This window comes from Neovison vison, chromosome 2, assembly GCF_020171115.1.
Source record: "Neovison vison isolate M4711 chromosome 2, ASM_NN_V1, whole genome shotgun sequence".
Lineage (NCBI taxonomy): Eukaryota > Metazoa > Chordata > Mammalia > Carnivora > Mustelidae > Neogale > Neogale vison.
Window position 1 is genome coordinate 189,540,130 of NC_058092.1, and position 25,968 is coordinate 189,566,097.

Consider the following 25,968-nt stretch of genomic DNA (forward strand, 5'->3'; position numbering starts at 1 on the left):
CTTCAACTGCGTCATATTCCATTTAGTCTCAAAATAGAAGATTTATGAGGTTGCAGAAGGAAAAAAAGCTAATACTGTTTTTTTTTTTTTGGTGGTTGTTATTTTAACTGTTCACAGAAGTATAAAAATAATAAGACCCATAAAAGGGTCAGATTAGAAGATATGAGGTGGGGTCCAGCTTTAAAATGGGGAGGCTAGTCTAGATCAGTGACCCTTCACCAAGACATTTTGATTAACTTAGTGGCAAATGCAACAAAAAAGTCAATAGGTATTTGGACGCTCACCTGACTATTGGATTAAGTAGTGTTGAAAATTCCTGTTGGCTCTAGCATTCTGAAATACTCCACTTCTAAGCTGTTACAATTCTTCCTTTACTCTCTCGTGCCATTTTGTATACTCTGCTTATAGATTTCTCTCCCTACTTCATATATGTCCACATCCAGAGGACAGCTTCTAGTAGGGAAGGCTGCGTCTTCTTGCTCTTTGAAGGCACATCAATATCTAGAGTAACCCTGGCCATGCAACAGGGGCCACGTAAATATCCCCTTGGAGCATTTGGAAATTATTTTCTTCTGAGAAGCTGAGTGCTTACAGAGAGACGTATGGGCCCCGGGCATCTCAGATGCCCGCTTCCTGTTTGGAATCAGATCCATTTGATGTCCACACACAGTTAACAAGCAAGGAACTATCCTTCAGACCCAATCCAAGTCCTGGTCATTGGGTCCTGGTCCTTCAGGGAGGGCTTGGTTCTAGAGGAGTGATTTGTCTCATGGGCTGGCGCTGGTGCCCACTAACCCTGCCCTCCCAATGCCACAACTGTGGGAGTTGAGGGATGGGCCTGTGTTTGTGTGTCGAGGACACACAAACAAGGTGTGTTGTTTGTTCAGGCACATATGGCAAAGTGGCCATGAGGAGCTGGATTCTGAGGGCCACACATAGCTGAAATAAAATCACATCTAGCCAAAATAACCCTAGAAAACCCACAAGTCACTCGCAACGATGGGAAGATGCTTACACTCTGAGACAAATAGGAACTAAGAAGACTGGAAGGAACATTAAATGTGTGCCCATCCATCCACATTCTCTGCACGGCATGTGAGGGTTGAGTGGAATGGTAGGCCTGTTCTCTAGCAATTCTAAATTTTTTATTCATCTTATTATTATTTTTTAAAATTTTTTATTTCTGGTTGACAAGCACTCTCACACTTACATCTGGATGAGATGAGTGTATATATGATGTAGTTCTGTTCTCCGGTCTGTAAGCAGTTCTGCTTTGTTCATCTTGGAGTTTGTGCTTCATTTACCCCTAAGAAATCTTAGCGTTTTACAATAAGGCTTTTGAAGCCAGGGTTCTAGTGTTTGGGTTTCTACAAAGCAATGTGGCCACCTTCCTTTTTTTTTTTTTCCTTTTGGTAAAATATTTTCCTGGCACTCCATCCACAAAGCATGAGGTCTGCCTTCCTCCTAGCTGTTACCCAGAGCCTAATAGTAGGGCCTCTATGTAAATTTATGTGACATTTTCACTAGAAAATTGCTTAAAAAATGAATGATATTTCTACAGTTTACTGTTTTTCACTTTAAGTACATTTTCTGACAATATGTCTTCTATTAATCATTTAAGCAATAGTAGGAGCCTTAAAGGAGTGTATTCAGAAGCAAGAACCCATGGCTCATTTAGTGCTGTCTGAAAAAATTTCTTATTGATTGGCATCCTCTGTGGTTATGTGATGTAATATTTATAATATGTCACCCAGCCATACATCAAAACAAGTGCGTCTGTTTCATTTCTAGGGGAGGTGTTGATTTCAGAGAGGTCAGCCCACTTTTAGGTCACGGTGTGGCCAACACTGGAGCAGAGGTGGGAAGTGACAGGATTTATGAAGTTATTGGAAATGGCTTCACAGATGCTTCACTTTCTGCTGATGCCTTCCTCCCATCCCCCCAAGGCGCCCCTCTTCCTTCCTTCCTTACCCCCTGTGCACACAGTTGGATTTTCTTGGCCCATATCCCCGTAGTAAAATGGGCTCATTAAATCTGTATGTAAGCATGAGCATACTACCGAGTTGTTGAGCAGTGCCGTGGTCCTGCTGGGGCAGGAGTGAACCGGGCCTGGATTTTTCCTTTGCCATTCATCATGGTTCATGGCTGAGAAATGTCCATTGCTGTGTTATTATAGGAGCTTAAGCCTGCCCGTGCTTTGCTGTGTGTACACACTTGTGCTACTATTTGGGGATGAATGTTGAATAACGGTGAATGGGATAACAAGCGGCTTTCAAGCTTTGGTGGGGAAGAGAGTGGTGTGGCAGGGCTGGAGGGAACTTGGAAGGCCACGGTCCTACGAGGAAACCACTTGAGGCCTCCTGAGGTCTTCAACACTTGCCAAACAATGAGTCAACTGTGGGAGACCTGGGTGCCCAGAGTGGTCTGTTTCTTGTCTTCCCTCTCCTTCCTGGAGGAAAGACAACAGAATGCAAGTCAACTGCGCCAAGAGCTAGCCAGACCTGGCTTGTCCAATAAGGAGTTTGGTCTCACGGCCTCTCAGCCGTACTTTTGTCACAGAATCCTTTGCCATTCATTCCCTCCTGCCACTCCAGTCGCTCCGTGGCGGCTCCTTCCTCCCGCCTCCTCTGTAGGCCCCTCTGTATTTCTTACAACTTTAAATTATTGAAAACGTGACACCCTTTCTTTGTTCCCTCACAGAGAGCAGCCTGAGGCCTGCCCAGTGTCTGCAGCACTCAGCCAAGGGGAAGGAGGGAGGGACCCTCCGCAGTCTGTTGGCCGTCCGGGCTGCCACCATTTCCCAGCCAAATAGGAGCTGTAAAACTTGTGGCTTACATAACCCAGCTAGCATTCTCCAGCTAATCTACAATCTGGGCTTTGAAGATCACAAGAAAGCAAAGGTCACGACCCAGAGATCAAAGTGACAGAAGCCCACAGAGTAATTGCTGGTTACCCTCTGTAGAGGGCCTTGCTCTGTCCTGTGGGTGTATTGTTTGCACGGAGACTTCAAACATGCTGCCGGTGGACTGTGAGGAAAATCAGCTGGCCTTTGCCAGTTGTCAGGCGTTCATTAATGCTGTAGGTGAACTCACCTCGGCTCATTAGAGTGAGATCATTGTCATCTCTCTGAGCATCTGGAGTGATTCCACTCACAGTGTTTGTTCATTACTCTTTGGTCTTTATTGACTTTTTCTCACAGCCCTCCTTTACCTGGAGGTGTGAGGGGGTGGTTATATAAGGAAATTGGAGTAATAAGAAAGGAGGCTATGGATGTGTTTATTGGAAATTAACTTGGAGGCACACAGAATTCAAGCAGGCAGAAGCTTAAGAGAGGCTTAGGCACCACTGAGCCCATTCTGTTCATCGAGCAGATGGGAAACCGAAGCTCAGGAAGGCAGCAGAGACCGAACCAAGATCACACAGCAAAATAAGCCCCCAGTCTGGACCCTTTCCTCTGCACCATTAGTCCCCCCAAAAAACTTTTTGTTATGAAGACCTCTCCTCTGTTTGATTTTCTGCCCCTTTCGTCTCTTTAATATGCTTTGGTTTCTTCAACAAGCGACATGTAAGCCATCGCTCACTTTTTAAAGTTAGTCAGACACATTTAGTCCATTGACGAATGCTTTTGATTAGCATGAGGTAACCAGTGTTACCAAAAGGGGTTGATGTCATCTAGGCAAAAGCAGAGAAGCTTGCTGTTTTGTTGGCTTGCTCACTCTATTCTGTTAGGCTTTGTGAAAGACCGAGAACAGTCCTGGGTCACCCACTGCTGACTTTGGGGGCCTCTGTAGAGCATCAGTAGCTCGCACCATGTCTCCCCACCACCCCCATGAATGGGAGCAGTAAGGTAGCAAGTGATCATGGGAAGGATGGGCATTCTTTATTGCCAGAAATGGAAAGAGGTAGGAAGAAACTCTAGGTGACCTTGCATTCTGATTCCCTTAAGATCTAGAAACCTGGGGGCGCCTGGGTGGCTCAGTGGGTTAGGCCGCTGCCTTCGGCTCAGGTCATGATCTCAGGGTCCTGGGATCAAGTCCCGCATCGGGTTCTCTGCTCAGCAGGGAGCCTGCTTCCCCCTCTCTCTCTCTGCCTGCCTCTCCGTCTACTTGTGATTTCTCTCTGTCAAATAAATAAATAAAATCTTTAAAAAAAATAAAATAAAATAAAGATCTAGAAACCTGGTATTTCTTTGAGTTGGAGTCTCCTCAGAGAAGGAAACATGGTAGCCAACCACAGGAGCAGACAACGGAGAGTGGTCTTAGGGTTTCTGTGATCGCGTGATGTTACTGGGGAGCAGCCAGCCACCCCTGGGGTAGCAGTTTGAGCAGGAGCAAAGAGCATCCTCCTCTTTCTTTGAAGTCTAGATGAAAAATGCCAGAGCTCTGGGATTCGGACAGAGAAAATTGATTTGGGAGCAAAAAGCAAACAAACAAAGAAGGCTTTCTGCTCTTCCTTTCCTCCCCCTGCCAGTTTTAGGTGTCTCTTTAGAGGAGTCCTAGAAGAAAACGCAGCAGTGACTATGAAAAGAGAGAGAACCTGAAAAGGTCTGTGCGTGGGTCTCACTTTTTGAGAATGGGCTTTCAGACAGAAACAAATGGGTCTTTACGCACCTTCCCAGAATCCCTGATTTCTTCTCGATAAATTCACCTTCCACATCACAGCCGAGAATGCCCCTGACTTCCCGCCCCCCAGCCCCAGGGCTTTCGCCCAGCCACCTTGGGAAGGTCAGGAAAATTGGAGTTGCCCTCTGGAGCTAGGGACATGAGACTCAGAACTTAGACCGATCTCTTTTCATTAAGCAGTGCCCTGGCTTAACAAGCAGTTTTATAAATCTGAAGCTGTCTCCGGGTGTCACAGGATTTATAGACGGGGGTTTCTGCCATAAAGTGGTTTATGATGGCTGCCTTCTGTGTTATTAGTAGCTGTCTCTTCCTTCAACCATTGCTGTTTGATAATAGCCTTAAAACACCCAGAATTACTTACCTGCAAGCCCCATTCCCGATAGCCCCTGTTGACAGTCTGAATAAGTTTACTGCCCTTTTGTTGTACTTTACCTTCAAAACAAACTGATTGAACCATCAATAGCTCGTGGAAGCTGACAGAGGCATGTCATCCGGACTAGCCCTTGTGATTGCAGGTTATCTGGGGGAGTTAACCTTCCCGCATTGTTAACTGAAATGTTTTATGTACTATGCAACTTTAGGATACGGCTGTGATAACCCCAGTAACTAAGTAATACATCACAGTAAAGAGATTTTGGTGCAACAAATAACCCTGGATTAAATTTACAAGGGTCGAATTGATATTGTAAAAGCCTTCATTCTGTGGCTTCGGGAATCCTCGGTTGTATTTTTATGGCAAACTGGTATTATACTCGGGATTGAAGCTGCAGCTTTTGACACCCTAACATGACCTAGAACAAAGGGAAATAGATCTCCCAAGACCGGGGTGGGACAGGCGGGCAGAAAGCCCACTGACTTATCACTTGGCAGTAATGTTTGGAGCTAGTTCCAAACTACCCAGGGGCAGGGAGATCTGGGGGCTGCAGCCGCCTTTGGGATGCTTTGAACCACAGATGCTGGGGTAGGGCAGACTGTGAGCAGAACTGGGAGGGAGAGTCTTCACCACATCACCAATCTCGTGATTCCAAAGCTATTATTCGTCATGATGTTATTTTCACTTGGACAGCGTTTTGCAGCAGGATCGCTGGCATCATCCACCCTGAGAACTTACTGGAAACAAACTCTCCTGGACCTACTCTGGACGTAGGGGACCAGAAACCCTGGGGGTAGGGGTCCTGTGATCTGTGTTTCAACAAGCCATCCGGGGGGATGCTGGTGCCCTCTTAAGTTTGAGAATGGCTGTGCTGGGATACAAGCTCCTTGAGAGCAGGGACCTTTTTTGTTTCATGTCTCACCTTCTTCTCTGCACCTGGCACAGGTTGTGACAGGTGGTTGTCGCTCACTAATTATTGGTTGTAGGAGTGAATGTATGAAGCCGTCTCTAAGGGAGGAACTTTAGACCCAGAGCTGTCTCAGGCCAAATTATCTGGGGGCAAGCCTTCCTAGTGTCCCTCAAACCACTCCAGGCACCCACCACGTAGACACCCCTGGCTGGCCGTCAGGCTGGGAGTCAAGTCAGCCCTAGTTTCAGGGATGACTGGCAGCCTATTTCATGGGCTGTTTCTTCGATTGTATAAGATGAGTGTTCTGAAAACAGCAGCTCTTTGTCATCTAAAATTTTTAACTAGCTTAAAAGCCAGCACCTCTCTCTCTCTCCTTTGATTTCAGGGCTGTGATCCAAAGTGGGGCAAAATGACAACGTGCTGTCTGTTGTCATCATGGTTCCTGCCAGCCCCGTGAAGACATCTTTCATTCCATCATTAAACATTGGCTGATTTTCTAATACTGATGTTTTCTTCACCTGAATATTCATCTTTTCCCACCCTACACTTAGTGGGTGTCTTTACTCCTCTGAGCGTCACTCCTGACATATTGTTTCCATCTGTACGTGTCTTTATTTGAAAGAATCTGTTGTCATCAAGACTTTCCTGCTATACGCAGAAGATGGAAGTTTTCTCTGACACTGACTGAGGCCAGTGGGAGTTCTACTGGAGGACAAAAGTTCATTTGAGGCTTTGTGGAAACTTTCTGATTTTGGATCAGGTGAGAGGGCATTTGGGATGGGAAGGGAGAGGCTCAGGGAGAAGTTGGAAAGAAGATGATAGATGGAGACCAGGGAGGAAGCCAGAAGTGGATAGTCACATTTCCAGGACCTCAGATGATGGAGTGGCCACTTCTGGGGAAGGAAAGTACACCTCAAAAGAACTCAGAGCATTTTCACTTTAAGGAGTATTTTGACTAGAAACCTCTATGCTGTTTTCTCTGGCATTTCAGTAATCAGCCAAATCTTTGGGCAAGTGTATGGAGCCACCTGGTGATATGCGTTCATCTCATGAAAGTGGGAGCTGACCTTGGGAACCCAAGGCTCCAGTGAGGAGGGGGGCATGTTATTTATTCCAGGTTATATTTGCACTGAGTAAAAGCTCAGTCCTTAGGATTGCTTTGGGGTTTGGTTCTTTGAAGATCACTTGAGATTTCTTGTTTCTCCCCTTTCTCCTCCAGCCACTAGTTTTCAGTCATGTAGTGAGTAATGTTAGGTCCCTTTCTCTGTGCTTCCCAGAATTTCTTTGTGCATCATCTCAATCTCAGCACTTAGCTGTATGGATTTCTAATTTCTCCATTCCCCATTATACCGAAAATCCCTTTAAGAGCAGAAATCATGTTATAATTACCTCTGTAAACCTAGGACCTGGAACATGGTAGGTGCTCAAGAAATACTCATATAACTGAAATAAACCAGTATTTTATTGAGTCCATTGTAATGTTAGTTTTTGAGATAATGCGACAGTGAGAAAAAAAAATCCCTGCCTTTAAGAAGCTTATACATGAGGACATCAACTGAACACGAATAAGATGATTAAAGAACAACCAGGTGTTAGGTGGTATGGTGCTCACAGCGTATCCTGGGAGTACAGAGAAGGAAGAAAACAATGTGGTCTGGAGATGCAGAAGAAATGTTCATGTGGGTTGAGATTTGAAAGATGGGTGAATAGTGAAGAGGCTGAATACAGGAGGGATATGACAGATTCCTATGGAGATAATCTGTTGGTCTTGATGTTGGATACCTACTGCTTCTGCCTAAGTAGGAAAGGGTCTAAACAATAGTGATCAAGTATGTGGGCTCGATGGAAAGCATCTGGGTTGATAACTGTCCCTGACGAAGAAGTATAGGCAGGTGTCTATACCTTTTATGTATTTATTTATATGTTTATCCACCGATCCCACAGACATATGGATCTTCTCATTAATTCTAAATATACCTGCTTGAGGATAGTTCATCACATAAGTAGCCATTAGCTTATCCTTGGAGGCCATGATTGACACCAAAGACTCTTTCTGGAGGAATCTATATATATTAGTATTTGTTGGACTATTAAATCCGTATGCCCTCTAAACTGATTCTTCTTGTTTCACCTTGGTAAAAATAATCTTCATAGTGCCAGTGTGGAAGTAACTCAGGGATGATGAGAAAATCCTCAGGACCCCTGTTCAATTCCTCAAGGAAGCATTTTTCAGTATGTGTGCTTCTTACTTCTATCCCAAAGTCATTACGTTATTACAACCTCTAGTTTATTATCCTGGATGGCCAGTCAATGTCTCTTGTCTTAGTTTCAAATTGAAGATTTGTTTTGTTTTGTTTTGTTTTAAGGATCTCATTTTCAAGTAATCTCTACACCCATTGTGGGGCCTGAACTTACAATCCCCAAATCAGGAGTCACATGCTCTACTGACTGAGCCAGCCAGGCATCCCAAAGATCTGCTTTTATCTCAGAGATGAGAATTACACAGATGACCCACAGGAATGGCAGTGACAAATTAGGCTTTAGGTTAGTTTCCCTGAGAACTTTCTGTGTAACATTGAAGCTGGGTCCATTTCTAGAATGGAAGGGCGGGGATAAATACTTGACAGGATCTTTCTGGCTCATGGTGTGTGTGTATGTCTACATTTGAATTAAGAGCAATCATTAATGCACATTGTTAAGAATTAGTTGTGTGTGTAAAATATAATTACCTGGATTTCTGCAAAGATTGATTATTCATTCTTTGTGAAAGAAAAGAAAAGCAGCACCAAGATCTAAACTTCTGAAGACCTAATGATGTAGATCCCTGAGCATGAGACAAATTGCATGGGTCTTTGAGGCCACCACCTATTCTCCTGAGTTGTCTCTGACTGTCTTCTTTCAGATGCTTTGTTCTGCACAAGTTGCCCAATCTGAAGTTTCTGGATGCCCGGAAAGTAACCAGACAAGAACGAGAGGAAGCTTTGCTCAGAGGGTCATTCATGAAGGTGGTGAAGCCCAAGGTAAGCTGCTTACTTTCTGGTCTATGTCTTGCCTCACTGGTTATTCATTGAGCACAGAGGATGTTCTTCTGTGTTTGGAACGCAGCAGAGATGTCCAACCAGGGTCTTATCCATGCATACACTGTTGGCCTAGCAAGAAGTAGGACTGGGAATAAATTGGATCTTCCTGGGACGCATCTAAGAGGACCTTATTTGTAACTGATTTCACCCAGGTGGCTCTTTCACCCATAAAGCAGCATCGTACACAGACCAGTGGTTGTGTTCTGGGAGCAGATTTCTGGTCTCCTCCTTGAAAATGTTTTGTTTACAAGGTGGGGCCTCTGCAGGTCTGTTGCTGAGAAAGAAGGAAGCTTGGGGCATTTACTTTTCCTCAGGTGTGTAGGATTCCTCTAATGACCCAGAGGGAACTCACCTTTCTTGGGGCCATAGTGGATGCAGCAGAGAGTGATTTTCTTCTGTTCACAGGTATGAGGGCTCAGTAGGTCTCAGAGATATTATTAGTGGGAAAGGCCATTTTTTTCTGACAATGTGACCTGGGGCTAACATATTCTCCCTACAAGAGCCCTCCAGAGCTCATGGGAATAGTCTTACTGACCTTTTCTTTATTGGCTGAGTCTGCATTGACGCCATGGAAGTGAACATGGTGTCAGGTTAATGACAGCATTGATGAGGTGGGGGAGATGTGGCTTTGAGTCTTGGATTCAGATTCCAGGGGATTTTTAAGGATGTGAAAAATGATCTCTTTGGGAGGAGTTGGGGTCCTTCCATGAAGCCCAAGGCCAAGGAATAAACCAGATGACCCTTGATGATCCCTTTCAAGGTCCATCCCTGCCCTAGGGCCCTGTGGTGCTACCCTGTCACTTCCTGTGGGACCCTAGCTTGTGTGTTGCAAACACTGGCCCAGAAATCCTGGAGGTCTAGTTTGTCCTCACTTATTGACTTAGAGTACCTTGTACATGCATTGGAGATGATTAAGAGGGAAAGAGAAAAAAAAACCAAAAAAGCAAAAAAACAAATAGAACCAAAGCAGAAAAAAACGAGACCTCTTCCATCAAGTCGCTCAGCTGGCGGCAGACCTCAGGCCACTTTCTTTTCCTGAATCCATGAGGTGCAACTTATTTCCCGTTATGCTGAATAAAATTGCTAACAGTTGTGGAAATATATGATACGGAGGGTATAATACTGGCAGATAAATGTATTGTTACCTGTTTCAGCATGTGGGAAATTAATTGAGTGATTCGTTTCATAGCTATTAAAGTGTTAACAGTTTTCCTTATCGAGGCCCGGATTTGATGTATTGCTTATGACTGCCTTTAGTTATTCCAGCTTTGGTAATTTTGTCCAAATGAAATAATTTATTTCTTGGCCTCCTTTTTTTTTTTTTTTTTTTTTTGTTAAAAGATTCCAGAGGCAGCCGACATCACCAAACAAAGGACAACAAATGAGCTGTTTATAATATCTTGGGTTCCTGCCTGTTCAACATTTTCCACCTGCATGTACGCATACACTTTACAGGACAGATCAGTATTTCTCTTGCTCTCCCTGTTCCTGACGGAGGAAGAGCTGCGTTGCCCCAGGAACTCTGAGGGGGCTCCCATACCCACCATGTGTGCTCATCGCTGCCCTAAGGCTCTCTGTATTCAGATCTGTGAGTCCTCACCCAACCCTAAATTGTAGGAGGAAGGGGCACTGGCTGACTCTGCAGGTGGGGTAGCTGAGGCCTAGAGGTGTTAACTGGGCAGCCCCGGCTGGTAAGAGCCGGGCCTGGAGCTTGACCCGTGTGTCTGACCACAGAAGCCACTTCCTCCAACTTGGCTCTTTTCCGAGTGAGCCACACATTTTCCCAGTGCATTTCTCTGTTCCAAATAAAAACCTCCTAAGAAGGCCTAAAGGAAAACAACACAACACAACAACAACAACAACAACAACAAAAGAAAAAACAACAACAGGTTAAAGCTAAATTGCTCTCTTGGGGTCAAAATGGTAGCGGGGACTGAAATCCCCCCCAGCCTTTGAAAGCACGTGGGAACGCCTCCTTAAAACCCAACCGTAGCCGGCTCTGGACTCATAAGCAGCATCAGCAGAAATGCTTTTCAAAGCTCCAAATCAGTTTCTAATCAATTGTAGAATTAGCTTATATTTGTGTGATTGACGCCCACGTCTTTACTAATGATGTTAAGCTTAAAAATACCCATTAATTCATTTGAGGAGAGATGAAAATACTCTGACCAAAGCATGCGGATCTTCAGCGATTATCTTTCCGGAGAGTCCCATGATTTCCTAACTGGAAAGGACTTTGGAAATCACCTGGTCTGTGCCGTCGTTTGATGGGGGGAGGGATCCAGGTGAGGATGTTGTTTCCCGAGGCCCCCACGGTCTGGTCCGGCGGACGCAGAGCTGGGATCAGAACCCAGGGGCCCGGGCTTCCGGTGAAGGGCTATATCTAGGTCCTGATGGTTCAAGCGCATAGGACTTACCTCGCTGTGCCCCAGCTTCTCCTTCCCACTGTATGCTTCTCCCCAGTGCCAGGCAACTCCCCCCGCCTGTTTTCAGAGATACGCATTGGTACTTCTCTAGAAGCAGAACAAGGCCAAATGAGCTTCTTGCTGAATTAGTAAATGGGCGTTAAAAAGGCTGGTTCTCGCCTACTCACAGTGTGTGCGGACGTCTGTTTGTTCGTGGGCAGGTGTGTATATATGCTATCTCTGTGTGTGTATACATATGTATGTTCTGGGAGGTCTGTGTACACCCGAGTCGGCTTCTAAGTGGAGAGCAATTTCCTCCCCGTGAATTGCGACGCTGTGCTGAGCACACTTGGTGAGGACCTATTTTTCATCCCAGAATCGGAATCTCAAGTTGGCTCCTGTCCTTTCTCAGGCAGCAGTGGCCTGTTGTGCTTATTCAGCGGAATGCTCTGATGGATGATCCGGGGGGCCGTGATTTGGGGAGCTGTTTTCATTTTATTCCTGACATAAAGTATTTGGGAGAATGGAAAATGCCTCTCCAATCACAGCCCTTGCCTTGGGGGTAGGGAACAGGCAGTCTGGGTGTTCTGGGCTGACACAAATGCAAAATCATCCAGGAACTAATAAACCCCCTATGTCACAAAGGTTTGATTTCGTACCTGGCAGGCCCCCGGCGCCCGAGTGCAAGTTCGCTCTAGCCTCCCCTCGTGATGACACCTTTCCCCCTTCGTTGCTGCCTTTTGGCTTTTGTTGTTGGAAGCTGCTTTCTGTCTGAGCCCTGATTGTCCTTTAGGAAGATGCCATCGTTCATTAGGGAAGTGATAGGTAATCCTACAAAGGACTCTTCTAGACTGCTGTGTTTGTCTTGTTAGTTAATGAATCTACAACAACTAGGCTTTGCTCGTTTCCTGGAATTTTAAAGAAATGCTGTAACTTTGACAAATGTTGGCCGTGGAATCATGCTATTGCCAATGTCAAAAGCACAAAGCTGGATGCAGAGAAGGTGGGGAGGCCCCCAGAGAAAGACTTCTGTGACGACCAGAGCATGATCCCCCTTGCCCCATCAGGAAACATAAATCAAAGGGGTACAAGGCCTGTCCAGGAGGGTATGCATGGAGGGCATACCAGCCCTATGCATCAGACAGCTCAAGAATCCGACAGTCAGAATTGCTTAATTATGTCCTGGCTTTGTAATTATTCATCCCTGTTCTGGCAAAGAGCACAGTTGTCATTTCTTTGACATAATTATTTAAAGCTGAGCCCTCTTGTTTACAGGCATGTATATGAAGTTGGCTACCAACTGTGTAATCTTCAGAACCTTATAGAAGCAGTGGGGAGAGCAGCTACGGGACAGCTGGACTGAGAATCACAGCCTGTGTTAGAAAGTGTTTTGACATGTGTACTTTTGCTTTTAATGGCCATTCTGTTATAGGTAAGAGAAGGTATCAGGCATGTTTGTGAGCGTCAGTGTGTCCTTGAAAATATGTGGTGCGTGCCTTTATGTGGGCATGCCTGCGTTTCCTATCATGTGCAGTTGGTGTTATTTGTGTAGTTTTGTATATTTGGGTCTGTGTGAGTGTCTTTGAGGTATTTTTTTTTTCTCCTGGTGTGTGTGTGAGAGAGAGAGAAAAGGAGGGAAGGGGAGAGGAGAAAGAGGCAAGGAGGGGGAGAGGAAGGTGTGATGTGTTAAAGGAATAAACTTCTGAGTGCAAGTACCTTCTGGAAGTCTTTTTTATTCCTGACCTAAAACTGAAAGTTGGAAATCATTTGGAGTCTGAAGATCACCTCCTTCTATGGCGACACTACACAGTCCTGTGCCTGACGTTGGCGTCAGGACCCAACTCCCTTGTTTCCTTTAGTTTCCTTCATCTGTGCGTATGTTTTTGGATTCTCACACACACACACACACACACACACAGATGGCCACCTAGGATCAAGATAGGGAATGGAAGCATCGGGAAGCCAGCTTTTTGTCAGGATGAAGCAGCTGCTCATGTACTGGGATGTCAGCTCCATGAGGGTAGGACCTGGCCTGTGTTTATTGCCCCCTCCCCCCACACCCAGGGCCTGGTTTACAGCACAGGCTCAGCCAGTACTCGTCAGAAGAATGAACTGGGAACAACAGAACAGTTTGGAAGATCCATTGTGAAAGGTGGTCCATTTTTTTTTTTTTAATTGCTTCAATATGGTCCTGTGGAAAAGCAGGAAAGGGACCTCTGTCTTAAGAAAAAAAAAAATGTAATAACTTGAATCTGTGCATTGGCAGAGAGGAGAGATTTGGGGTTGCCTATTTGTTTTTCCAAAGGGTTTACCCCTAGGATTACTTATGATGGCAAAACCTACGGCCACCCTGATCGCTGGGCTTCTCCATCAGGTAGTATTGCTGGGGAAGGTGAGCGTGGGATCTGAGCTCATGTTCCGTGTCACTGTGCACAGTGTTCTCTGCAGCCTTCTATAGGAATCCACCTGCTCATGGGAGAGGTTGTGGAAATAAAAACTAGCTTTTCTCAACAAACATATTAGGGTGCTCCACAAATCTGTGTGTAGTTCAAATGAGATTTTCCTGGTCTTAACTGCCATTATGTTTTTTTGTCTATACCATAAAAGAGCGCTGCCTAGTGGCATGCTTGGTTTACTTAACTGCTTTAAGTCACGTCCAGCTCCTCGGTACATGCTATCTTGTTCTGAAGCACAGTGTGTTTAACTTTTGTACCTTCTGTTATGCCAGTCTAGATCAGTAGCAAACATGTAGCAGGTTATCAGAAACTACCTCTAAATTGATTGCAATTACTAACATTTTATTAGGAATATATATTTTATATAAATATAAAATATTTTTATATAGGTATGCCCTTAAGTAGATATTATAAAGCACATACATACACATGCAATTAAAGAGGTGATGAGTTAATCCATGTTGTAAGGTCTTTACCGTGCCAAACATTCAGAAGAAAACTGAAAATGTCAGTTTATTTTCTGGATATTTCTAATTACCTGAATATGTTAGTGTTTTGTGGTTCTCTTCTGTTTTCATACAGATGTTTCTTGTCTACAGACATATTCAGATTCTATTTTCAGTTACTTTATAGTGAATTTTGAAGGGAGGAAAAATTTTAAATTAATTTATTTTTTGGAAGATGCTTGGGCGATGTGTTTGGAAACAACTCCAGAAGCCAACAATTTGCAGTCTGTTTGTTTTTCATTCTTCTTCCTGATTTCACAGCTTGCCACTTTCCTTGGAGGTGGGGGGAAGGATTTTATGTTTCTCCATTTTTAGCAGCATGGTGTGTCTTGAGTAAATGCTTTCAGAGTACTGATCTTTGGGGACATATTTGGTATGTCTTCATTGTCTTGCTTTTGCATGGCAAATGCCTGAAATCAGAGAGAGACAGGAAAGTTGTACCTCCTGCTCCCGAGCAAAGCCCTATGGATGGAGAATTGAAATCCACAGTAGGGAGAAGGAGAGTGAAACAGAACTATTGGTGCTGAAGGCCTTTCCCAGAAGCCCCAGGGCCTGGCCAGGTGCTGAGCACAGAGCAGGTGTCATTCTCCATTAGACCCAATGCTCCAGGAGAGATTGCTGTGTCTCTGTTGGAGTCACTGGCTTTCACTGCTTCCCAATGGCCCAGCTCCACACTCTTCCTCTCTTTGGCCTCCCTCCACCATGCTCACTTTTGTCCACATGCCTAGAGAATCATGGGAGTAAATGGCACTTTTTAGGGAATTCGATCCTTAGGATAGTTCACACAGCTTCTGGAACTCCATAGCTGGGGCAAGTGTGGTAGATCTCACTGTGTATCTAAAGTGATGTGTTTCTTTTTACTTCCCTATCCCATTGACTTTGGCCTTGGCCATTGACGCTTTGGCCAATGGGATGTGACTGCAAGTGACAGCATGCCAATTCTGGGCCACAGCCTTACAAGGTCCTATGGGTTTCCATTCACTCCTCCTGTGTGTCTGCCATTTGCTGTGGAAAGAACATGAAATACACATTGAGCAGGCCCAAAGCTGACCTGCTAAGCCTGAAGCAGATCTACCCCAGCCAATCGCAGACCTCTGTACGAGAGATAAATTCTTGTTGTAAGCCATTAGGATTTTTTTTTTTTTAAGATTTTATTTATTTGACAGACAGAGTTCACAAATAGGCAGAGAAACAGGCAGAGAGAGGAGGAAGCAGGCTCCCTGCTGAGCAGACAACCTGATGCGGGGCTTGATCCCAGGACCCTGGGATCATGACCTGAGCCGAAGGCAGAGGCTTTAACCCACTGAGCCACCCAGGCGCCCCAGCCATTAGGATTTTGAATAGTGTTGCTGTAGGAGCCTGACGAAAAGGTAGGCTATCCGTCCATACATCCCGCCTTCTGGTCCTGGCCACTTGAACTTGACTTGACACAACTTGACTAGGACACAACTTTTTAGTTTTCAGTGTCATGACATCAACTTCTTTAGGCTTTTTGGATGCTTAACTAATGAGGATTGCAAGGTCAGACTATGGGCTGATCGACTGCCCTGTAGTACATTATTAGATGTGTTGACACTTTCCTGCTATATGAGTAAAAAGAGTGCCTCACGTGTATTGTGTCCAGTGTGTACTAGATATTGAATCAGTGACTTAACAGGATTACGCTGAATTTCTCCTTGAACTTGAATCTATTCTATGAGGAAACCGATGAGCAGAGAATTTATGTACATCACCCAAAATTACAGAGCAACGTAGACTCAGGTTCTTCCTGGGGTCTGCCTAGACTCCAGAGCTCATCTCTTTGCCTTATGTATTTTAAATTACATGAACACGCATGAAAATATGATGGGAGGCAGGAGTAAAAGAGTAGGAAGGTGAGGATATGGAAGGCAACCAAAGGTAACTTTGTCATTTCCATTTTGACCTTCTGACTATACCCCACCCCCAACACATTTTGGTGAAATGCATGGTTGAGGCCGAGAATTGTAGGAGATGGCCTGTGGAGAGCTCTGTTTCTTAGGCCAAATTTGCAAGAATGAGGAGAACTTTGGCAAGGTTTGAAGTGGGAGGAAAGTATGGGAGATCTCTGCTGGGAGAGGGAGTAAGAGAGCTCTGTGCCCAGTGGGTATGGCAGAAATCTGTGAGAGGCAGCTGCTGGTCTGGAGCTTCCCAGCATCCAAAGCGCTCAGGCCCCTTTTGGTGCTCAGCTGGCCAGAGAGGTCAAGGAGCTAGGGTTGAGAGCCTTGTCCCCAAGAATTCAGGGAAAGATCTGGATGGTCGCAAGCAGCCCTGTTGCTGGAATGAGGAGGAAGCTGATGGCTGTCAAAGACCCAGCAATAACTGCCTTGGAAATGGGTTCATGGCTTACTAAAGAAGTTTTTGACATTTTCTTACCTCAGAAACCTCTGTCGGCTATGGTGTAGTTGCTGCAGTTTGAGGGAGTGGATTTAAGGCCTCGTAAGTGGGCTGTGAAAAGTCCTTCCTCATGGGATCTCTGGTAATGATTGATATGGAGCCCTTACAGCTGATTATATCTGTAAACGGTGCATTTACAGCTTGACATTTTCATGATTCACTTGAGAAGATAGTTTCTGGTATTTTGTTTTTGCAATTTAGGTTTTCTGTTATTTTCAAAAATTAGCTTGAAAGGAAAGATAAATGAAAAATAAAGATCCCTCCCTAAGAAAGTGGATTTTCATAGAATGAAGTTGAGGCCCTGCATTCAAGTTACCCATGTTTCAAGCTAATATTACCCTGCATTCCATATGCAGCTGTTGGGCGGGGCTACCCCCTCCCCCCATCAGCTTGAACAACACCTTAGCCGTAACATTCTTTATGAATTCTTATGAATGTTAGCCTTTATGAATGTTCTTTACTCTTTAGAGAGTAGCCACTCTCTACCCCTCCCACCTCGACACACACACTGATTCTTTGCTTTGAGCCTGGTGATTCTAGCCCACTGAAGGGAAGGAGTAGGTTGGAAACACAGAGGCAACTTGTTTAGGAGCAGAAAAAAAGGCTAGTGACTGAGGTCTGAGTGAAGGAACATCAGGAAAGCATCAGTGTCCCTACCCCTAAGTGAGCTCAGGGCCTTGCTTTCGATTCTTGTGAACTCTGTGGCTTCATGAAGCTCTGCCTTACTTCGAAAGTCCCTTCTGGGACGTGGAAACATCAGATGGTGGGGACTGAACCCCCAGGCAGATAGACATCCTAGAAGGCAGAGAAGGCTGCTGGATGGATGGCCCACTGGGGAAAAATCATGAACATTGTTCTGAAGCTAACTTTGATTTACGTTAATAGTATTTGCAATTCTATGGCTAAAGAAAAAGGATAAAATGAAGATGGCATGGTCCTAATTTCTATTCTTGAGTTCTGGTTATTTCCAAACTGCCTACAACTAATAGCAGATGTACTAGTTTGCAAGGGCTGCCCTAACAAATGCCACAGACTGGGTGGCTTCAGCAACAGACATTCATTTCTCATTCTGGAGGCTCTAAGTCCAAGACTGAGGTGTTGGTGGGAATTGGTTTCTTCTGAGGCCTCTCTCCCTGGCATGCAGATAGTTGCCTTCCCCCTGTGGCCTCACATGGTATTATTTTTTTTTTAAGATTTTATTTATTATTTGACAGAGAGAGAGATCGCAAGCAGGCAGAGAGTGAGCGGGAAGCAGAGAGCCTGATGTGGGGCTCCATCCCAGGACCCCGAGATCATGACCTGAGCCGAAGGCAGAGGCTTAACCCACTGAGCCACCCAGGTGGCCCTCACATGGTATTCTTGATACGTGTGTACGTCCCTGCTAGCTCTCCGTGTGTCCAGATTTCAGCTTCTTACTGGGACACTCGTCGTATCAGATTAGGACTCATCCTAATGGCCTCGTTTCAGCTTATTCACCTCTTGAAAGGCTCCTTCTCTAAACATAATCACATTCTGAGCTACTGGGAGTTCCAGCTTAAACATTTCAATGGGGAGGGGTATAATTCAGCTCTTCCCAGTAGACAAGAAGGGTGAACTTTAAGAAGATATAAAAGAAAACTCCCTTATGCTTAGTGATGGAAGGGATGTCTCTGGCATTTAACATTTACTTGTGTTTTCATTGTCCCCAAAAGCCTAAGAAACAAAGTAGGTCATGGATTAGGATAAAGGAGTGCGATACTCTTAGGCTGTTCGGCTGGAACACAGGTGGAAGTCTTCATGAGGTCTCATTGTAGTAAAATATAATCTGTTTGTCTGAATGTGGCTCATATGTACTTTCTGGATATCATCCACGTGAGAGCCAACCAGGGACAATAGGTAAGTACCAGTATCAGCATAAGCTCCAGGAGTGGTACTTCCTACATCAACACAGTAGGTTCTGGAACCCAATGCTCAGCAGAGCTTCTTTGCATTTGAGATAGTCACCTTTTGGGGGCATCTGGGTGGCACGGTCAGTTAGGTGTCTGATTTTGGTTTCAGCTTGGGTCGTGATCTCAGTGTTGTGACGTTGAGCCCCGCATCAGGCTCTGTGTTCAATGGGGAGTCTGCTTGATATTCTCTCTCTCCCTCTGCCTCTCACTTATGTTCTCTCTCTCGCTTTCTCAAATAAGTAAATCTTTAAAAAAAATTACTTTTTCTCCTAGAAGGTGCTCTTTGCCCCAAACGGTTCCTCGATAAGTCAAAGGAAGCAGTTTCTTGTTGGAAGGGAGATGAATTAAGACACACTTCCACTGCTTCCTGCCTGTGTCTTCAGAGGGCTTGTTTCTCCCCCGCCCAGACGTCCAGGGCCATCTATGTTCTCAGGTAGCTGCTGGGCCTGGCTTGTGAGCTGGGTGCAACTCTGGGGGAAGAACGTTTTTGCTTCTCCATTGTTCTGTCCACCCATGGTCACCATGGCTTCCTTCTGGGGTCCGTGTACTCAGTCTGGCTCCAAATGAATCCTCACTGGCCCTCTGACCAGGCAAAGTGGTGTCTCACAAGCCTGATAGGTCAGGTCTGCCCTTGGGATGCCTGAAGGCTGGTGGTACAATTAGCTCTTTTATTTGCTTTTCTGCTCCTTACAGTAGAGTGTCTTAGATTAACAGACAGGGCACCATCAATAATGCACAGATGCTCTGTAATTGGGGCTTCCTTTGATGTTAATTTAGCTAAGTTCAATGCTATTGTCAGTGATAGCAATTACACTCAGCCTTTTCACCAAGGACATTTTAGGATAATTTTATTTTTCATGTGCATTTTAAAATATGGCAGTAAATTCTGAGCTACATTACCTGAATTAGAACTCATTATTTCTTTTCAACAGTGAACTAATGCTCTCTGTCTAGGCTCCAAAGCTGTAATTTTTTTTTCCCTTTTTTGAAATGGGGAATTTTAAGTGGGGCTTCTACTCCATGAAGCTTTTAACTCGTAAGCGAAATTTAGAAGTAAATCACTTATTTTTTGTTGGCATTTTGAAGTGTCACAGAGGCTATCTGGTGGAGGGACCTCTCCTGTACTTTATTTGGCCCATTTTTATTCATTCCTCCCCACCACCCAACCTTTACTTTTGTTCTTGACATGATTCAAGAAGTTGCCTCCAGCTGCTCTTTGGGGAAGGTTTAAAATCTGGATTTACTGGCTATTGTATTCCATGGGAAACATATGATTCTTACTTTGTTCCTGGGCTCTTGTCATATTTGCTGTTTCATTTAGAGGCCAGTCCCGCTCCACGTTTCAGATGGAGTTTGGATTCAATGCTGAATTTCTACCTTCTGCTCTCTGTTTCTCCATCCTTTTTTTGTTTGTTTGTTTGTTTCTCCATCCTTAATAGAGGTTGCCTAATGCCTCCTTCCGGGTTTGTTGTGAAATTAAATGAGATAATATGTGTAAGGCGCTCACAGTGTCTTTGGGGTGTAGAAGCAGGGGTAGCTAGTGGTGTTAGCTGTGTAATTTCAAAGAAGCTCGTTTTTGTGGTATCACTGTGTCCTAGGTTTGTGTGGGTAAACATGGAGAAGGTCATTTGGGCATGAGGCAGGGGATATATTAATTCAGGCTGCCAAAACAGAAACCTATGGACAGAGTGGCTTTAAACAACAGAAATGCATTTTTTTCAGGGTTCTGGAGGCTGGAAGTCCAGATTGTGGTGCCACCATGGTCTGGATCTGGTGAGAGTTTGTAGATGGTTCACTTCCTGGCCGTGTCCTCACAATGCTGAGAGAGAGAGAGAAAGAGAGAATGTGCAAATGGACTGATCTTCCTCTTTTTATAAGGCCACAGTCCTGTAGGACCAGAGCCCCACCCTTATGACCTCATTTGACTTTAATTACTTCCTACAGATTTTATCTCCCCAGACAGTGACGCTGTGGGTTAAGACTTCAACATAGTAATTCTAGGGAGACATAATTCAGTCCAAAGAAGGGGATACTGCCACCATATTCCTGGTGGCTTCACTGAATTTTAAGTTAAATATTTCTGAGACTTTTGCTAAGCACCTACCTTCTGAAGAGAGTCAAGTACTTATCAAGAGGGAATGTGGGAGAAGAAAGAAGTCCCCATGTTCATCCTGGGGAGACCCTGGTCCCTCCATTTGAAGTGCCTCCCCAGGCACTGCATGGGGCCTTTTTGTTCTTGTGGGGATGGTGGAAGTAGAGAGCCGGGGAAGGAGGAGGCCCAGGAGAAGTGAGTATAGCTCGGAGAATGAGGCCACCCTGCCATCGCTGGGAGCAAGAGGACAGCAGTGCCATGGCCCCAAGTGGACAGTGCTGGAGCAGAGGAGGAAAAGGATGCCTGGTGCAGAGATAAGCCCTTAAGTCCTTTCACTTGGGTGACCTTGGACTCACCTCTCTTATCCCTCTCCAACTACCTGGCAAAAGTCTAGAAATCAAGGCTGATGGTGAGATCCTGGAATTTGTCATTGGAGTCAACCCTTTCTACCCCATAGTAAAATGGAGAAAACTGGGCTGTGGAATCCAAGGGGTCCTTATACACGTCCAGAGAAGATGATCTCATCATGAGAAGGGCCTTGAAAACGCCAGGTTGAGATTTTGGGTCTTTGGAGAATTAGAGAAAGCAGTCAGGAACTGTATCACACAGAGACACACACTTTTGAAGGAAAATAAAAATCTGGTTCAATTTAATATTTAAAAAAAAATGTCTAATGTCTGCACCCATTCTAATTTTTAGTTGTGGGATGTTTTGGAAAAGATTCAGTTACAAAGTCTTTTTGTCTTCCTTGTGTTCAGAAAGCCTTTGGTACCAACATGTAACTTGTGCGTGTTGAGCCGTTCAGAGGCCTTGTCTGAACGCCGTGAATCATGTTTGCTTAGGTAAAAATGGGTGGAGTAAGTGAAACAGACTGAAGAATGAAAAGCTCTTCCTTCTTTGCTCCCCTCCCCACTGCTTTTGCACATTATATGACTAAATGTGCAACTTTGTTCACATAACTGCTACAAACAGTTCACTGTGTAGGCCAAACGCTCTCTAATGCAGTAAAATTAAGAAATAATATGCTTTGAAAGTGATTTATGAGTGTGGTTAAACTGCCAGATTTACAAAGAAATAGTTCAGATCTTGGGAAGCCTCAGGAGTCACGTCAAAAATGAATTTGACCATGATTTAAACTGCTACTTTTCTTACATGACATTTAATATGTGTACTTTGGAGGCCCATATGTCTTTAATAAAATAGCATTAAGTTTTAAATATGATATGAATGCAGCCAGTTTCTAAATTCATAACCTTTTCCACAACTCCAAAATGCTAACCAATAAGGGAGTCATACATGCAATAAAACATAAACCTTAGAAAATAGCTTTTTATTAAAATGGTTAGACAGTTGGCAGCTGGTTTGCGATGTAATAAATACTTACAGCATTGTGGGTTTATCAGACATTGTTTACCCTGCAAGCAACTGGGACGAGACAACTAATTATAACCCCCGCACAAAGGCCACTCACGCTGAGCCCCCCTGAGAGTGCCAAGGAGGCCGAATGGTTTCTCTGAGAACTCGGGACAAGCGGTCCCAAGAGTTGGATTCCAATCCCTTTCTGTGCTTAAAGGAGTATGACCCTGGGCAAGTCACTCCATGTCTGCAATTTTCCCAGTCTATGTCATGGGACAATACCTAACCTGCCCTACTGATTGATTATGACACAAAGAAACAAATGCATGCTAGGCTTCTGAGATCATGCCCAGCACATAGTAGGTGCTCAGGAAAGAGAAGCAATGCTTTTGAAAAAATTCTTTCATAAAAAAGTAATTCAGGCGAGGTCTCCAGGTCCCTTCTTGCACTGACATTCCATGATTTTTCTAGGACAGCACTCAGAAAAGGTAAGCCACTTAGTCAGAAATCAGTGTGAGCTTCATGGAGGATGGGATGCTTCTTGCCTCATGTCTCTAAGTCACGAACATGTCAGAAATGACAGACATATTTGGCTCAGGGAGAGCAGGAGCTGAGCTAGTGGCCAGTGTCACTTAGCTATTCCTGGAGATGGACGTGAGGTGTGCAAAGCAGTCTCTTCCTCTGGGTTTCCAGTTTGTAGAAAATGGGAGCTACTCTTGTAAGTTGTATGGCATGGCAACACAAGTTCTCTGAATGCTGCCGTGTGAGTGTGTGTGTGAGGGTGAGTGCGAGTGTGTGTGTAAACAGATCTCCCTATGGAGTAGTTTTGTAAAGGGGCTTCCCAAAACTCCGTGTTTCTAGATGCTTCAGTACAACTTTCTTTTTCTGTATCTCTGATGAAACAGCCAGTCTGACAATGGTCTGATTGTGATTGTCCATGCAACAAATATTACCACTGTTCACAAATTTCCTTAGGAATGAGTTCCCGAATTTACTAAAAGGAGAATTATAAGTTATATTTAAGCTTGACTTTTGAATCTCGGGGCTCAGACATGTGTGTGGTAATCAAAGATTAAAAGGCCCAGGGACTATTTCATTTTATTTTATTTTTATATGTTTTCTAAAAACAATGTTATGATCCCATTAAGGGAAATTAACAAAGAAAATCTTTCAACTATATTCCCTACACGCTAACTCTATGACTTTTCATTTTGCTCTGTTCCCTTCTAAACCTTACCCCTTTCTGTTGGTATTATATGTATGCTTAATGCTCTGTGCATTTACCTAATATTTTTATTGTATTGTGCTACTTCAGAGTCCTCAAATTTGTTCTTTTATGCACTGTACAATTCTTCATCAAATTGATGTTAAGTACCATCTGTTACCAAACCATTCCCTTACTACTTCTAGATTTTAACCTTAGGTATAAAATACTGTTGCTTGTGTGTGGTTCGGTGGGTGTGGGTATGTGTCAGTGTGTCTTAAGAGTGTATTTCTTTTCAATTATTTCCTTAGAATAATTTTCCAGGGATGGGTTTCTTGGATCACAGGGTGTGGGTATATGACCAGGTTTAGGTTCTGCCTAAAAAATGCCTGGATGCCATTTTCCAGTTGGCTATCCAGTCTGATGAGCCATCCCACCTACCCTGACCAGAGGAAGAATGTAGGTCAAAAAGGATACTTAACAGTTCCAAGGCTTTCTTCGGGAATGGGATTCCCCAAGTCTTATTGGTTCGTATGGTTCTGGAAGAAAAGCTTAGAATCTCTAGGAGCTCCCACCAAGCATGCATTGACCTGCTTAGTTGTAGTCCCAGGGAATTATGGGTTCCCTAGAGCATCCCAAAAATTATTAGCAGCATGCAATCCCTGATCAGTGTGAATGTGCCTTTAGACTGTTAGCCAAATCTTTGTGTAATACCAATCATCTACCTATAAAAGCACAAATATGTTATTGTTCTCAATAGGCAATTTAATGCAGCTTTGGGGAGGAAAAAAGAGAAAAGAAGATTACAAGCTGGCTGATCTTGCTTTTATTTCTCTTAAATCTATCCACACTTCTCAGGGGTTGTACTTGTTTAAAGATTGTATGCAACTGTGCAGCCTGTGTGATTTGGAAAGCAAATCAAACTAAATATGAAGTTTTCAGTGTGTGCTGTTTTTAAAGGATTTCATGCATTTATTTCAAATATACATTTCTTCCCAAGTAGTGCTAAACCTATAATCTTTTTCTTGTTACATTTCTTTTTTGGGGAGGGAGGCTGAGAGGGTGACTTAGTTTTGGAGTGGAAGGTTCCTATTAACATCTACCTCCTTCTTGTGCAGCATTATTCACAGCAGAGCTATTAAGGCTAATTATTTTCAGGTTTCTATCAAAGGGGACTATTTGAGCTGACAAAAAAAAAAAAGCATTTATTGGGGAGAAAAATGGTCTGTTTAAATAAGAAAGGGATCATTGTCATGTGCACCCTACCTCCCCCTCTCATTTATTAGCCTTGCAGGGAGGAGGGGCCAGGAGACCCCTTGAGAGTCTTTAAGAGGATATTCTAGGGAGCTATGCTCACTGAGATGCCTGGTACCCCAAGAAAGGGCAGTGCTCCCCCCCTCATTTTTTTCTGCAGCCCACCTGGTTTGCTCATTGACATTAGCCCTTGTGTTAATCTGTTATTTTATTTCTCAGTTTGGGTAATAGTCACTGACCCTTGATGTGTAATGGGATGGATACTGGTTGAGGGGCTGGGTGTATTAGTCAGAGGAGGCTAGCTACTGTAACAAACAGCCCCTGAATCCTGGTGGTTTAGTCATTCTCAGTGCACTGAAAGTGTCTGGGTAGAGAGTGAGGCATGCCCAAGCAGTCAGTGGCCTAGGCTCCCTTTATCCAATAGCTCTACATTTTTTTGGGTCTTGGAGTTCTTCACAGGATGGAAGCCAATGCATGGAGCAAGAACATGAGTATGGGGAATTGTCTGAATGATTTACGGCCCTGCTTCCGAGGTAACATGTGTCATTAAGACCCCCATTCTACTGGCCAGAACCCAGTTACACGAACATTCAAAACTGCAGGAGTCTGGGAAAAGCAGCTATTAGGAGCTGAATTGTCCTCCCCCCCCCCACCCGCCCTAATTCATATGTGAAAACCCTAGCTCCAGTACCTCAGATTAGCCTTATTTGGAAATAGGGTCTCTACAGAGGGGATAGAATGAAAATGAGACTATCAGGGTGGGCCCTAATCCAGTCTGACCATGGTCCTTATAAGAGGAGGAAATTAGGATCCACAGGAAGACACAGAGGGACAACCATGTCCAGAGTGCTGCTGTTTACCAGCCAAAGAGAGAAGCCACTGTCACCTTGATCTCAAGAACTGAGAAAAAATGCTTCTGTTGTTTAAACCACCCGGTGTCATGTTTGTTATGGCAGCCATCACGAACTAATACAGCTGCTTAGCTGAGTTCCAGAAAGAACAGGAAATGCCTTTGCTGAACAGCAACCAATCTCCACTGCACTGAGAGAGCTGGAACTCAGCCAGCCCTCTGGTTGCTCTTGGGGAGGTCTCTCCTTCCAGCACTCAGATTCCTCATCTATCAAATGGATGAAGAAACTTAGAGCATCTCTGAGGGTCTCCCTGTGGCTTTGTGATGCAGCCATGTACACAGATGCTCAAGCTGATGTCTTGGTCTGTGTGAGGTCCATGGTGCCTGAAGCTTCTGGCCTCTGGGATTTCAGGGGAATACCTTGGTGACATGCTATGGAACCCAGGTTTTAGAGTTCAGTGAGCTGGATTTGAGTCCTAGTTCCTTTACTTGTTATGTGACTTTGGGTAAATGAGGA

The 25,968-nt window shown here is 44.4% G+C and overlaps 1 protein-coding gene across 2 annotated transcripts in view; it reads left to right on the forward strand.

The window, feature by feature from the left end:
- Positions 1-25,968, forward strand: part of LRMDA (leucine rich melanocyte differentiation associated) — a 1,057,234-nt gene that overhangs the window by 586,458 nt on the left and 444,808 nt on the right. For both annotated transcript variants that reach the window (XM_044239885.1, XM_044239884.1), the window contains one exon: positions 8,808-8,925. In XM_044239885.1, the coding sequence (XP_044095820.1) occupies positions 8,808-8,925 (118 nt within the window). The remainder of the gene's footprint in view (positions 1-8,807; positions 8,926-25,968) is intronic.